Source organism: Pangasianodon hypophthalmus, chromosome 28 (genome assembly GCF_027358585.1).
Source record: "Pangasianodon hypophthalmus isolate fPanHyp1 chromosome 28, fPanHyp1.pri, whole genome shotgun sequence".
In the NCBI taxonomy this organism is placed as follows: domain Eukaryota; kingdom Metazoa; phylum Chordata; class Actinopteri; order Siluriformes; family Pangasiidae; genus Pangasianodon; species Pangasianodon hypophthalmus.
The window spans coordinates 7,191,333-7,207,335 of record NC_069737.1 but is presented as its reverse complement, the minus strand read 5'-3'; the positions used below and the strand labels follow the sequence as shown (position 1 = coordinate 7,207,335).

Below are 16,003 nucleotides of genomic sequence, written 5' to 3'. Positions count from 1 at the left end.
ATAACAGTCCAAAGGAAAACAACAGACATGTTTGAAAAGTAGATTTTATATTCACAACATTAATCTGCTATCAGTTATATACACCAGTATACTATTTTCAAGTAGAATATGTAAAGACAACACTTTCAGTGAATACAGAGGTACTGTGTGTCAGCTGCATTTGCCGAGATCTGGTACAATTTCAATATGACTGCTAAATGTGGAAAGAAAGAAACTGTGGAATTGGAGAAAATCTGAATAATTCAATATGAATGCTGACAGAAGCATGATAAATAAAAGGCACCTGCCCTAATCAGACAGATGTGTACAGCTGCAGCTGACAGTTACTGGTTAGGATGCATTTAAACATACACTGCCAATAAAAATATTCTGAACACTTGAAGTTTCTTACGGATTAATAAATGGACAAAAAACAGAGACGGCGTCAGTTGCGACTGTAGGACAAATACGTTTCGTATCTCAGACCTTTGAAATTAGATCAAGATTGTTTCTTTATTTCTCAGTTCACTTATACCGACCCTTTAGATTTTGTATTTAAGATGAGGCCACTGCTTGAGATTTAACCAAAGAGTCTTTATAGTGTTCAAAATCCTCTGACTGTCAATTTATGTTTGCAGTTTTATTCTGTTCGCTACAATCAGCTCGTCCTCTTTCGTCATGTGACACACCAAAAGAAGATTTGCAACACTGTCGTATTTGAAACACTGTAAGGTTGGTTGTGTGTCAGGAGAAGCATCACTGCTAGCTCTTTACGTCACTTATACAGGCTCAGTTCAGGACAGTGATACAGGCACATGTAGGCATCGCAGAGCAATCTTCGGACTGGCTCTTTCAGGAAGGTGGAGTCTAAGCGGCTGAGCTCTGCCTCTGACAGGCTCAGGTAGCGTCCCACCTCTGGACACGCCCTCACCTGTGGCACGTTGAAGCCGTTCTCCCCTCCTGTCAAAGGCATCAGGAAACCAAAACAAGCAAATCAGCCCTTTACTGTTCAGAGGGATCTGTTACTGTTCAATGGGATGTTTTTATTTATCATACTGTTGAATTCCCAGTTCTGATTGACCAGAAGGTGTTGATTAGGTTTCTATAACAGCAGCTCTGACAGTAGTGGCGGAGTAACAACTCATTCACAGAGATTCCACATAATCTAAGGCTAATAATGGGCCTCATTTATCAAGCTGGATACGAACGCATTTATTCATAAATCATTTGTACGAGCATCATATGATCTACTTGAATTACTGGACTTTTAGATATGAAATACACTGTTGAGTTTAAATTGCTCATTTTTATTACGTTTACAGCACTTAGCAGATGCCTTTATCCAGAGCAACTTACCAAAGTGCTTTGGAGTCTCTATCACAAACATATCAAGAGTACCATTGAGATCATGTTGTGAAACCCAGTCGATTTATATTACTGGCATTAATTAAACAATATAAAAAAAAAAAAGTGAGCCAACACGAACCCATAAATGAAGACAAATAAAACTAATCATTCAATTATGACAAAAGAAATGTGGCCATTTAAGCAGAGGAGGGGCCGCTCTGTGTGTGCAAAGCCGTAAGCTGTAAACAAATGCCTCAGCTGACAGAGGATTTAGCACTCAAATATTATTATTAATATATATCATTCAATATTTTTATTAGCATAGAAGCGAGTCAAAATAATTTCCACTTCTGTTTTTCAGGTTTTACCCTGAATGTTAATTTCAGGTCGAAAAACCTCCACTTCTCTTTTTCAGGCTTTACCCTGATCGATTGATTCGTGCTCACAGCTGTCTGTGCACATGAATTTTTATGGAGTTTTGTGGGTTTCACTAAATGAAAATCAGCTGTGTTGGGAACGCGCTGAGTAATCTACAGGTGAAAGGCATCCATTAACATACACACAAATACAAAGAAAATCAAAATCCGAAACTTTTTTAAATCCAGTGGAAATTTTTAGTTCGTTTTGGTTTACGCAAACATTTACACACAACTTTACTAAAAGGCTGATATATGAGGCCCCATAAACTGATCAAAAATGTGCTGTTTTTTAACAAAGAAAAACATCTAATCACTGATATCATCACGTTTCTGGAAGGAGATTTTTTTTTTTTAACATTTATGGAAGGAGTCCCTGGTGACAGCGGCTTGTAAAGTTTCAGGTAAGTTTTCCGCCACGGGAGAGTCTTCAGAGTTTTATATTAGTGGTAGTATTAGAAGTATTAGTTTCAAGTGAGAGAAAAACTGAGGCTGTTAAGGGAACAACTTACTTTAACTACTAATACACAATTTTTCTCACTTTATACATATTATTCAGCAGTACATTACATACACCTGAGAATAATCAATTTTAGGTGTTTGGGAAAACTTATGAATACTTTCACATTTTCCTGCATATACACGCAGCTACAAAAGGATACATTTTGTTTCCTCAAATTGTTAGATTGAAATGTTTGTCTCTATTAAAAATAGATTGTTGACAGATTGGTGATCGGTCAGAAGTACTCCCCACAACCCTCCCCCCCAAAATGCCCCACATAGCATAAAACTGACACCGATCTTTCCTTTACTTTGTCACTGGTCCACTTTCTTACCCTCTCTATCAGCCATACTGTCGAAGAACAGCCAGTCGGTAGGGAGGGGCCCGTGCTTGACGAAGCTCACATAATGACTGGTCTCGATACATGTCACAGCGAAGAGAGTTAATTGCTGGCGAGCTCCATGAACCGGTCCCTCCCACGTGCCCTTGGGCATTCTGACCTTAACTGGTTTGTGTGTCTGGCGCTTCTTGTGGGCGTGAACCTGACATGGAGAAATGCAGTTAACATGTTAACTGGGTTACAGGACATACAGAAAGTATGTGATTTTCTACACCTATGCATACTTGGGCATTGCAGGTGTTGCAATACTGTTTTAACTGGCCAGGTGTGATGTCCAGATCCTCATAACACTGTGAACACTCCCACTCTGCCACCGACTGACATATACTACACTGTCGAAGTGCTAGAGGGAAGAGGAGAGGATTCAGTCAGATTGTGTACTTTCTGTTCCGTACTGGTGTTTTGACAGGATTTGTCTTCAACTGTATAAGACAGAACAATTTAAAACATTCTCATAAATACTAGTACAACAGAGTAGTCTGAGTAATATATTATATGCAGTATAATAGAATAAGGAATAGTATAATAGTAAATAGCATTGTAACACAGTTTTAATGTGTACTAATATAAATAAAGGAATACAGTTTTAGCATTACTTAATATAACAATAAATCACATATAAAACATTCTCACTCTCGTCCAGAAGGTCGGTGATGTCGAGTGTGAGGGATGGCAGAATGGCATCAAACATCTTAAACTCTTTCCCGAATCGTGGCATAAGCAGAGGAAGACAGGATGGAGCCTGATTATCAAAACGGAGAAATAGAATTATTCAGAACCTGCTCTGAGAACAGATTTAAAGTAATGCTTTAATATTAATTATTTTATTTTACAGAGGACCTTTCATTTATTCAAGAAAAAAACTAAATATGAAAAGAGTGAAGAACTATTACAATAAAAAAAAAATAATTTAAGAAGAAAAAGTAGGTACGACTAGGAGTGAGCAAAAAGGAAAAAATCTGGATATATGAAGACATCTTCACAATTATACATTATGCATCACAATATTTACATTTACATTAACATTTAACAACGAACAGGAGAAAAAATTAGCAGTTGCTACAAATATCGATTTTAATGTCCAATAATATAACGAAGTGGATTAATAATAAAGTTCAGATGATATTCTTTACACTCATGATGTATGTTATGACATCGATATCGTATTGTCAGCCCCAGGTACAAAAAAGCATTTAATATGGAGTATAAAAAGTAAATAAAGGACATGATGAAATGACTAAAAACAGTCAATATATATTAAGCTCGTAGTTTATTACTGAGTTATTCATCATAAAGAGTCATACTGAGTCATTCATCATATTAAACAGTAATTAAAAGGAAAATGCACGTACTATAATGAGGACATGTAAAATGAGAGTAAGGAAGTAAATGTTTTGACCCACTGACAGGTTCTGGGAGTTTAAGGGGTTATAAAAGAGCTAAAAATTAAATTAATCATTAAAGCTGCTATAATCTGAGCTAGCCATGCCCCTCATTTGTTGGTAGGTGTTGTGTGCTAGAGGGTGGGAAATTGCAAATAACCACATTGGGAGAAAGGGGGGTAAAAATAAAATGAAATGAAATGAAATGAAATGAAATGAAATAAAATAAAATATGATGCTGTTTTTTCCATCTCTTTCCACAATCTTTATGTAAACCTCTCTCCAAAGCCGCTTCATAGTTAAATTCAGCAGACATCTAAACATTTTTGTCTGGCTAAAGGATGTAATAATGTACAGTTTTTGAGCATAACAATGACATCAGAGAAGCTCCTGTTCATTTATAGTCTACTCTTTTATGTAGCGTCAGTACACAGATAAAATAACTGACATATCGAGAAAACTGGTTAAAGCAATACACTGTACGCTGTTATTATGTTTGAAACCTACAACATCTCTTTTCCATACCCCCTTTAACTATAATACAGTTTCACAGGCCTCAAGGAGTTAAAAAACAACAACAACAACAACAAAAACACATGAAGTCCATTGTGATGGCTTCAGGCACTGAAGAGCTGAAAACTTACAGCAGCTTCAAGACTGATTTTGAAATGTTTTTAACTAATACGCATTTTTTGTAAAAAAAAAAAAAAAAAAAACACCAAAAGGCTGCTTCACCACGTCTGACAAACAGTATGCTCTAGAACTAAATGCACTAATCCCAGATCAGACACGATTACAATCCACGAGTCACATTTATTTAAAAACTATGAGTCAGAGTTGCCTTTACCTCTGTGAATTTAAGCCCAGAATGCATGAAGGAGGATTCCAGCAGTGTCTGCACACTGGCAACCCTCATGAATCCAGCTGAGGGTGAGGACAGAGGGATTGGAGAGAGAGAGGGAGTGAAAGAGGGCGAGAGCGGAGAACGAATAGGTGAAGATGGACAGGGAAGTGTAGGAGGGAAAAGTTGATAAATGTGGCATTCCTGTGGCTCCTGGCTCAAAGATCTAGAGGAGAAAACAAGCATAAAGAGGCAATAAGATGATGATGAAAGGAGGAGGAGTAAACGACAAACCCCAGATGTATATTATGTACAGATGCACATTATGGAGAAGGTATAAAAGAGGGGAAGGGTTTTACCTAATCTTCAGAAGTGGTTCCACCCGGAGGAGCTGGAAAAGCTTGTTGAGGAATTCTTCAGGATCTGAAACATATACACGTACACAAAGAATCCTGTCAGACTCGTCACAGGAAGTAAAGGCTACATTTTCTTTGTGTTAAACTCTACCTTTCTCTTCATTAGTAAAGCCTGCATCTGTAGTCTCAGCTTCCAGAAGCTTCCGCAATGCCATAGTCTTACTGGCACATACGTATCCAAACCTAATGGTGTATACAGCATTATTATTAAAATCTTCATACTAACTACAAAGAATAATGAAATGTGATATTTCAGAATCGAGCACATAATCTAAAGCCATGTTTACATTCCAAGTGCTCAAATCCTATTTACTGCTCAAGTGTCATTTTGTTAGGTGGGGCTGTTCACATACTCATCTAATGTGCCCTATATCCAACACTAACCCCAACAGGTCACACCCCTGAACTGACCCATATTTAAAAAACGCAAATAAAAAAAGCAATGCTCCACCTGGCATGGCCATTAGGGAAGGCCATCTTCAAATCATTATGAAATTAAGATGGTCAAATCTGAGCTGTGTGTTTGTTTGCTGCTGTGCTGTGTATTGCTATATGAAAGAAGAATGATGATGATGTGGTTAAAGAGCTAAATAGCAACAATTACTGACCAAGTGTCTGCATTTACATATTACAATGAATGCTGATTGTGGAGTTTGACTGAAGCTAATATGTGTTCTATTCTTTTGGGAATGAGTTTCCAGGATGTTTCTAGAACCGTTTGCATGACTTATACACATTATAGACAGCTGTTCTCACAAAAGGTCATTACAGAATGGTTCAGATCTGCCATCGCCCTTAATATTAAAATCAACAATCCAATCCCTAATGATGCCATACTGACTAAAACACACACCCTCATATAAACTGTTCCTTAACCCATTACTATCTGATCACAACTTTGCCTGAAATGTTAGAAGTGAAGTATGGGCTTCGGAGTGGAGCAACAGAAAAGTGTGCACCCTGTCGTCGGGAGATAACGAGTCAGATTTCACCCACTTTTCCCCTGCAGTGAGAACTTAGCCCAAAATACATCTCTTTCTGTTACACAAAAAGATGCAAACCTGCGTAAAGGATTGACAATTTCACAGCGCAGTAGTTCCTGAGCATCTTTGCTTCGGTGGCCATGTTCGTTGCAGGGCCAAAACAAAACCCAGTCGACTGAACTGCAGCAGGAGAACAGACTGAAAGAAGAAGAGAGAGACAGATTATTTACCTACCATCACAAAAATCACTCAATAAATAACAAAAATCGTCAAACACAAGATAAATTTATATATAAAGTTGCTGCTCAGGTATAAATATATAAAGAATTCCTTGGTTCTCATGATCAGGGAATCTTACTAACTTACTAAAAAAGAAAAAGGCACTCATGTACAAATATAAAATGCCTTTACCTGAGCTACTTCCCAAAAAACAAAAACAAACCTGGCCACATTGCATAGGTGTTTTTTTAATGCCATAGCCCAGTTTAAACCTGAATAATAATTCTCAGCCTAACCTTCATAACATCTCCTTAAACGAAACACAATGTTGTGTAAGTCAACAATAAAGCCACATTTGTTTTGTGATACCAACATAAGCCTGAAATGAACTGCTTTAAAAAAAAGTCTAACCCAAATAAAGACGTAGGTTTAGTTTGGAAGGCAATCTACAAATCCTCTCACCTGAAGAGTGATGCATCCAGGTAGCAGGAGTTGAGATGGCCCTGGATGCCTTTCTTAAAGCCTTCATACAACTGCCGAGCCTCCTGACCCAACATGGGTGGTGTGTTCTCCTCCACACGCTTACTGCCCCATTCTGCAAATGCTGAAATTCGTATATAAACACAAAAAAAATTTTAATTACTAATATACACTTTTCCGTACTCTATCCACCGATCCTGTTGTTGTCCCTGTCCCTGTGTGCAGAAGACCTATTTAACTCGTATATAGAAACCCAAAGCCAATTAATATTTATTGAGCTTCCTCAGAACGTTAGCTAAATTGGGTTGTCAACATTGTTAACTAGCTAGCCAGCAATTTCTGTCTTATAATAAAAAAAAGTCTCTATCGAAGCCAGTAAAACTTAATAGTGACAAAGAAAACCAGGGAAAGGATAGATACACTATATGACCAAAAGTTTGAGGACACCTGACCGTCACCCCCATATGTGAGCCTTCTTCAAACTGTTGCCACAAATTTGGAAGTACACAACTGCATAGAACGTCTTTGCTTTACAAATTGCCTTCACTGGAACTAAGAGGCCCAAACTCGTTCCAGCATGACAATGCCCCTGTACAAAAAGCGAGCTACATGAAGACATGGTGTGCCAAAATTGGAGTGGAAGAACTCGAGTGGCCTGTGCAGAGCACTGACTTCAACCCTACTGAACACTTTTGGGATGAACTGGAATGCTGACTGCGTTTCACATCAGACATCAATGTTTAACCTCACTCTTGTGGCTGAATGGGCAAATCCCCACAGCAACGCTCCAACATCTAGTGGAAAGCCTTCCCAGAAGAGTGGAGGTTATTATAACAGCAAAGGGGGACTACATCTGGAATGGAATGTTCAAAAAGCACATATGAATGTGATGGTCAGGTCCGTAAACTTTTGACCACATTGTGTATGTTTTAGTGTTAAAGCAATCTATCCTACAAAACACGTTCCAGTCAGCATGGTTAGAACACGACCCTCTGCAAACCATACCTCAAACCGCACACTCACCAATCGAATTGCAGCGCTCCACCTGATTGATCGGTGCCTCAGGGACAGGAAATCTGGAGTCTCGTCTACAGTTACGCAGTTTGATAAACAGCCCCTTGTTAGGGGGGCAACGGAAATGACGCTCACCAAGGTAGTTGCCATCCGTGGCAGCGGTCAACTCCTGGTCCTGAAAAAACCAGGATCCCCAACAAATTATTGATTCATTCAGTTTTTCTAATCACATAATTTATTATGTGATTCCCCCGATGCTATAATATTGTGATATATTTAGTTGTATTTATTGTTTATTTATTTATTTTTATATTTATTTATTGTTATATTGTTTTACATTATGTGTCGTAAAAAAGTTTCCAATATCACGACATGATATTTACGCCATTTTGCCCACCCATAGTATCAAGTTTAAAATATAAAAACCAAAGTCATACCAGTTCGATGCCAGCCACTGGTTCTGAAATTCCACCGATGTATCCAATCCACCGAATGACTCCGAAAAGTGGTGGGTCATTCACCTCGACCATAGAACCAACCTCTAACCACATATTAGCTTCTGCTTTCTCTGCAATCAGTGGAGAGGGTGGATTATGAAATCCATTTGAAGTATGAAGTTGGTCAGTGGAGGGTGAAAGGGGCGGGGCTTGTGACTTATTAGGTGGAACAGGAGGTGGTCTGACAGCGGATTTAACGATCGGGACAGGAGGAGGTTTTAAAGCAACTTTTGAAGCAGCTGATGAAGTTGTAGGTTGTAGAGCAGATTTAGCCATGGCTAGCATGGAAGGCTCTATCAGCAGTCTAGGGTTGTGGCTGGGGTTTGTGGTTATTGTAGTCTGTGGGAGGTGCCTGCTATGTGTGGGCGAAGAAGGCTGATGCACGTTTTTGGAAGAAGGAAGTGGAGGGATTTCTGGAGTTGTGCGCTCTGATCTTGTTTCTGAAAAAAATTGAAGGAAAGAAAAAACATTACTGGTGTTGAATTTTAAAGCTTCGGTTATTACAAGCTTTACAAATGGCTCCATGCACTGCCGTTCACCACTTTGGATCATTCTGTTCGAACTCAGTATTACCTGCAACCACTTTGGAGAGGGGAAGAAGGTGGCCGAATTCGGGAGAAGGAATAGAGCACAGCTTGTAGTTTTTATAGTAACCATTCCAGTTTCCTACTGGATTGTCCTAAAGAGATACACACACAAAGCAACACTCACAACACTAATAGCTATAGCTGGTATGAGCTGATAATTACATTTTTTTTTTTTAACCACAACACTGTTGAATTCTCAAATCTGATTGTTCAGAAGGTGTTGAATTTTCTCTGACAGCAGCTCTGACAATAGTGCCGGCTGTAATTCAAATCACAGGTTTATATTAATGCTCTCCTTCCAATACGTTATCATTTGTATAGTAACAACTTACACTGAGACTTGGAAGATGCTCCACATAAACTATGGCTAATAATAAACTGATTTAGAAATGTGTTATTTAACAAAGAAAAATGTCTAATCATTTATTTAGTGAAGCGTTCTGTAAGAAGACTTTTTTTTTGGAAGGAATTTCCAGTTTCAGTGTTTTGTAACAGTCAGTAAGCACTGACTTTTTCCGCCACAGGAAAGCCTTCATGACAGAGGACTTTGCACTTTCTGGTTTCTCGGTAATATGACTTGCTGTGTTTTTTTTTTTTGTTGTTGTTGTTTTTTTTTTAACTTCCTGTGGTTTAAGAGAAATAAAACACTTTGGAATATTCTGTTACAGGAAAATAACCTACTTCAGGGTGGTAACAGCTCTGTGTCAGGCCACATCACACCACTCCACCATTAATTATTTTCCTATAACGGCATACTCTGTTGTGTTTTATTCCTTACCTATTCAACATGCACAATATTGTTATTATGGACCTTTCACTTGTGTGTGAGACATTAATTTAAAAGATTTTCAACCATTTTCAACGTTTTCAATCTTTATCTACAACACCTGCAGTGTATATGCCATCACTACAAATACAATCGTTAACACTTCCCCTCTACTCTGAAAAGAACAGAAACAGTCTTATTGACCGTTTAAATCTGGATAATTCTTCTTTTAGAAATAGGACTACATTTTCAAATGAAGAATTTGTGGTTTATGTTATAAATGCATTTACGGTCCCCTCTCAATGTACTGGAAAGGCAAGGCCAATATTTTTGTTTTTGCTATACATTGAAGACTTTTGAGTTTGAGATCAAAAGATGAATACGAGATTATAGATCAGAATTTCAGCTTTCATTTCCTGTTATTTACATCTAGATGTGTTAAACAACTTAGAATATGGCACATCTGGTGGTAGACCACCCAATTTTTAGGTGAGCAGAAGTATTGGAACAGACTTAAAGTAAATTAAAGTATATAACACTTAATATCACTTGCTTGCAATAATTGCATCAAGCCGGTGACCCACTGACATCATTAAACTGTTGCATTCTTCTTTTGTGATGCTTTTCCAGGCTTGTACCACAGCTTCTTTCAGTTGTTGTGTGTTTTGGGGGGTTTCTCCCTTCAGTCTCATCTTCGGGATGCGAAATGCATACTTAATTGGGTTTAAAGTCTTGCGATTGACAGTCTAAAACCTTACGCTTTTTCCCCCCTTGATCAAGTCCTTTGTAGTGTTGGCAGTGTGTTTTGGGTCATTGCTTGCTCCATGATGAAGTTCCTCCCAATTATATTGGATGCATTTCTTCGTAAATTGGCAGACAGAATGTTTCTGTAGACTTCTGAAATCATTCTGCTGCTAGCATCATGAGTTCCATAATCAATAAAGATTAGTGAACCCGTTCCAGAAGCACCCATGAAGGCCCAAGCCTTGACACTACCTCCACCATGGTTGACCGATGAGCTCGTATGTTTTGGATCATGAGCAGATCCCTTCTTTCTCCACACTTTGGCCTTTCCATCACTTTGGTAGAGGTTAATCTTGGTTTCAGAACTTTTGTGGCTCATCTCTGTATTTTTTAATTCCATTCTGGCCTTCTGATTCTTACTGTTCATGAGTGGGTTGCATCTTGTGGTATGGCCTCTATATTTCTGCTCTGGAAGTCTTCCTCAAACAGTGGCTCGTGATGCCTTCACCCCTGCCTTGTCGAGGTTGTTGGTGATGTAATTTTTTGAACTCAAACTCAAATGTCTTCATTGTACAGCAAAAACAGGAGAATTGTCCTTGCTGTTTCAATACTTTCGGAGGGGACTGTATGTCTTATTGTGCATTAGACCACAAAAACCCATACTGAAATGAAATTCAGCAACTGCTCCTTTATTCCATTATAAGTGAGTTTTATGTCAACAGTTTTTTTTTTTCCTTTTCCAAGTTCAGGGAAATCTGCAGAAATTCTTGTCAGTTTTACTTACCCAAAAGCTACAGATGTGATAGTGCTCAGATTAAAAATGCTGGAGCATTCCTTTGAATCTAACTAACACATCATGACCTGACAGGGACTGTACAACTTTCTATCTAGACTATGTAATGCTTATTAAACATATACAGTCATGAGAAAAAGAAAGTACACCCTCCTTCAATTCTGTTTTTATTTATCAGGGCCTAAATAACAATTGTGTGGTCCTCACCAACTTCTATAAACAAACAAATAACCTCAGGTGACAACAACAACAAAAAACAACAGATTTCAATATGTAGTCATTTTTTTCAAAAAGTAAACTAACATTCAGAAACCAGGTGGGAAAGAATAAGTACACCCTATAATTCAACAACACATAGAACCACCTTCAGCAACAATAACTTGAAGTAAATCTTTTCAGTTCACTGACGTTTGAGGGCATTCTTTCTGCACAGCCCTCTTAAGATACTGACGCAGCATTTCAATGGGGTTGAGGTCTGGACATTGACTTGGCCATTCCAACAACTTTTTTTTTCTTCTTTAGCCATTCAGATGTAGATTTGCTGGTGTGCTTGGCATCATTCTCTTGTTGCATGACCCAATTTCAGCCTGGCTTAAACTGCTGGACAGATGGCCTCAGATTTGTCTCAAGAATATTCTGGTATAAAGTGGAGTCCATCATTGTCTCAATGACTCCAAGTTTCTCAGATCCTGTGGCTGCAAAACAAGCTCAAATCATCAACCCTCCATCATCATGCTTGAAAGTTGGTATGAGATGTTTGTGGTGATACACTGGTTTTTGCCAAACATTGTGCTGTGCATAATGACCAAACTTCTCCACCTCTGTCTCATCAGTCCAAAAGATATTGTTCCAGAACTTTTGTTATTTGTTCTGATGCAATTTTGTAAATCTAAGTCGTGCTGCCATATTATTTTTTAGAGTGAAGGGGCTTTTTCCTATCCAGCCTACCATGAAAGCCATACTTGTTCAGTCTTTTTCTGTTTGTGCTGTCATGAACATTAATAATTAATGTGCTTACAGAGTGCCTGTAGATCACATAATGGAGCTCTTGGGTTTTACTTTATATCTATGAGCATTAAACAGTCTGACCTTGGACTGAATCTGCTGGGATGCCCACTCCTGGGAAGATTGGCAACTGTCTTGAAGGTTCTCCATTTGTAAACAGTCTTTCTCACTGCAGAATGGTGAATTTCAAATTGTTTGGAGATAGCCTTATAACCCTTCTCCAATTGACAAGCAGCAACAATTGCTGCTCTGAGGTCATAGCTGATGTCCTTTCTTCTTAGCATGATGCAGACACACGCCTGAGTGCTCCAGAACACCAAACTACCAAAAGTTCTGCTTTTATAGAGGCAGTCACGCTTCATGATGATTAACTAATCTTGTGCATTTCATTAGTAACACATGGCTTCTAAGTATTCTCTTAATGATTGTGGAAGTTGGTTTCTGAATGTTGGTTTACTTTTTTTTGGCAAAAATTATTGATGATCAAAATGTTGAAATCTCTTGTATTTTTTATTGTCACCAGAGGTTATTTGTTTGTTTATAGAAGTTGGTGAGGACCACACACTTGTTATATAGGTCCTGATAAATAAAAACATAGAATTGGAGGGTGTACTTTCTTTTCCCCATGACTGTAGGAATTACTAAAATACAATACTGTTATCATACCATAAATCTTGATAAAATGTTAGACAATTATTTTTAAATAATTTTCTTTCTTTATAATGTTTATACTAACATTATTATAATAGAGCATATATTATTCAATATACAATAATTATACTCAGCTTTCACACACCAGCAAAACTCCCACATACACTCCTCCTGACGATGTACGGCCAGGAAGCTGCCCGCAGTACTGCACTGTGCCCCAGTGATGCACCTTGTCCAGGGTGAAGCAGACCCTCTGCCCCACTTGCAGCAGAGGTAAGCAAGTGTCAGATGGCACTGATTCTGCTGTACGTGCTAAGACACTAACTGGATTTGGGACATGACTAGAACTCTGGTTGTTCTGGTTTGGTCTGTTTATTTCAGTTTGTTGAGGTTCATTATCCCCAAAACTGCTGCTTCGGGTCGGTCGAAATGGTATGATATCGCTGACTGACACAAAAAGGGCACACTGTTCAGGGCACGTGAAAAGCTGGTGGCCTTTGTAACTTCCATTACTGCTGCCCCTGCCTGCTGCGGATCCCTGAGAGAGAGAGAGAGAGATAGAGAGAGAAATTTCAATCATAATCTACTTGGAGTTGCTTTGGAAATATTACAATGTCAAGCAAAGAGATGAGCTAGAGAGATTTCTTCAACTAACTATGTAAAAGCCTAAATTCATCCTCCATTTGCAGGAAAAGTTAAGATGTTTACTTTTAGTTGGACCCCAAAATACACAGCGCCGCTCCCTCGCATTAAGGGGCCACGGTAACGGAGCTCAGCATCAGCCAGTTCTCCTGTCTGGCCATACCGCACTAGCACGGGCGACCCCAGGGGCAAGCTGGCCAATCTGGCAAGCCGGTGAGGTTTGGAGAGCAGTTTGAATCGCAGCTCAAGGTCAGTGATAGGCTCCAGCAAGCCAGCCTGATCAGCAGCTATTTCACTTAATAAGTGCTTATCAAGCTTCACCATAGCGCCATTGTCTATAACCTGCAAAAATTGGAAATAGGGAAAACATGTGACATGTTACTGATTCTTCGAAAGTTAATAAGTGAGGAATATTTAGCATCCCTTACCTTTACCCATAAGAAGTCCCCTCTTCCACCGCGCTCCCCTCCACCCTCCTGCTCTTGGCACAGATTCCCCCTCTGCAGCCGAATGGTACCATCCAGGTGGTCTTGTACCTTGTGGTCGGACGTCAGTATGTACATTTTAGGGGGGCGTCTCCTTCTGTTTTGTTGCGTGACGGCCGACATGGTAAAAGCGACTAACTCACTATATATACACACACACGACATGGAAAAGTACAGAGTTGTTAGAAAAGCTGTGAAATACAACAGAAACAACGCTACCGTTTGAAATTAATGAAAACTGACCAGTAACTAAACTACAAAACAGATATCGTCTGCCTACTGACCAGTAATGAAATACCTTTAAACTTTGTATTCGCACGAGCGCAGCTTGATGCTGACTCGCGATTCAACGCTTTCATTTAGCAACCTGGCTAACTTTAAGATTTTTAGGACACAAAGCAAAAGCATGATGAAAATTTCAGAAAGTAGCGACTGCGTCAGAGTGACATGGGGCTAATGAAACTATGAGCAATAGCATTTCCTCAGCAGTTTCAGTTAAAGTAGCTTACCAACATCGATATCGCCGTGAATTAAACTTTGGTACTTCAGCGCAGGAGGAAAAAAAATCGAAAACAGGAAACGAAATGATGGACAGCAAAGAACACCAATCAGCAGCAAGGAAAGTTTTTCTCAGCCAATCAGAAAGAAGACAGGGAAGGCGAGAGTAGTGGTTTTGAGGGAAATTCCACTATTGCGTTATTGTATGTTCGGAAATAAGAAAGTATAAATAATTACATCCGCTAAAGCATCTGATGTTCATGTTTAAAAATTCCTGACCCATTTTTCTGAAATTTTAATTAATGATTATAATTTGTAATGATGTCATAGCGGTGAAAATCACCATTATTTAGTTAAAATCCAGTGGTTAACTGGTGACTGAGTGGGTTTAATTACTATACCTGTCACTGCTGACATGTTTCTCAATGTCTAATAAATATTCATACAATTTGCTTTGTGTTTAATAAATTGGATTTCCACTGAACATTTTGTAGTTTGCATAAATAAACTATTTCTGGAAATTAGGACTAAATCTAATTTTAAAGTTCTTTGGACCTTAACCGGTTATTGCGGCCTGCTTGAAAAGATGTGATCTTTTATACCACAGTTACTGTATTTACTTCTGTTCCAAAATTAGGGATTTCCTGCTATGTCTGTGTCATTTTTGGTCTAATTTCTTACCAAAAGGTAAGAAATTTCCAATCAGAGTAGCTGTAAAAAATGCACAAAAATGCACAAAAGTGAAGCAGTTTAATATAAATGAAGTACCTACATATACCAAAGAATTTTACTTTTAGTTATATGACTAACATGAACACTAATTTTCTGTAACCACACTGATATAACGTAGTGTTGACTGTGAGACAAATCAAGTTTGTGTTAATCCTGTTTATGCTGAGCCCTAGCTGGGAATACACCCTGGAAGTTACACCAACTCATAGCAGGGCATCATGCACACACACATGCACACACACGCACATTCACTCATTCGCACCTACAGGCAAATTTAGTGTAGCCAATCTATGTACATGCATGGTGGAGGAAACTGGAGAAGTGGTTGGAAACCCACAAACACACAAGGGGAACATGTGAAACTCCACACAGACAGTAAGCTGAGCTCAGTTTCGAACTGGGGACTCCGGTGCTGTGAGGTGGCAATGAAACCCACAGTGCCACTTTGTCACAATATTTCAATGACACCCAAATATGAACACCGCAGATTTCCCCACCAGCCAGCTGACTGTGACCTCCAGGCTTTCTTTCCTTTAATTACCTGGCCTTTCCAGAGCTGAAAATCTCAAACTGATTGGTTTACAGTTGGTCCCCAAGACTGGAGAACTCCAGACCTTATCCAGA

The 16,003-nt window shown here is 38.8% G+C and overlaps 1 protein-coding gene across 2 annotated transcripts; it reads right to left on the bottom strand.

The window, feature by feature from the left end:
* Window positions 1-28: 28 nt before the first annotated feature.
* Window positions 29-14,802, bottom strand: si:cabz01101003.1 (ubiquitin carboxyl-terminal hydrolase CYLD). 2 transcript variants are annotated; one of them, XM_026943064.3, is made up of 16 exons: window positions 14,659-14,802; window positions 14,093-14,291; window positions 13,731-14,006; window positions 13,168-13,560; window positions 9,050-9,155; window positions 8,417-8,916; window positions 7,989-8,154; window positions 6,948-7,089; window positions 6,345-6,464; window positions 5,375-5,466; window positions 5,227-5,290; window positions 4,874-5,093; window positions 3,278-3,386; window positions 2,869-2,987; window positions 2,579-2,786; window positions 29-939 (listed from the first exon to the last, which is right to left on the bottom strand). In XM_026943064.3, exons 2-16 carry the CDS (start codon window positions 14,270-14,272, stop codon window positions 755-757), a joined length of 2,880 nt encoding a protein of 959 aa, XP_026798865.2. In that variant the 5' UTR covers window positions 14,273-14,291; window positions 14,659-14,802; the 3' UTR covers window positions 29-754. The 2 variants fall into 2 exon arrangements, with proteins under 2 accessions (XP_026798865.2, XP_053087056.1); XM_053231081.1 differs by lacking the exon at window positions 14,659-14,802 and adding an exon at window positions 14,448-14,626.
* Window positions 14,803-16,003: the final 1,201 nt, after the last annotated feature.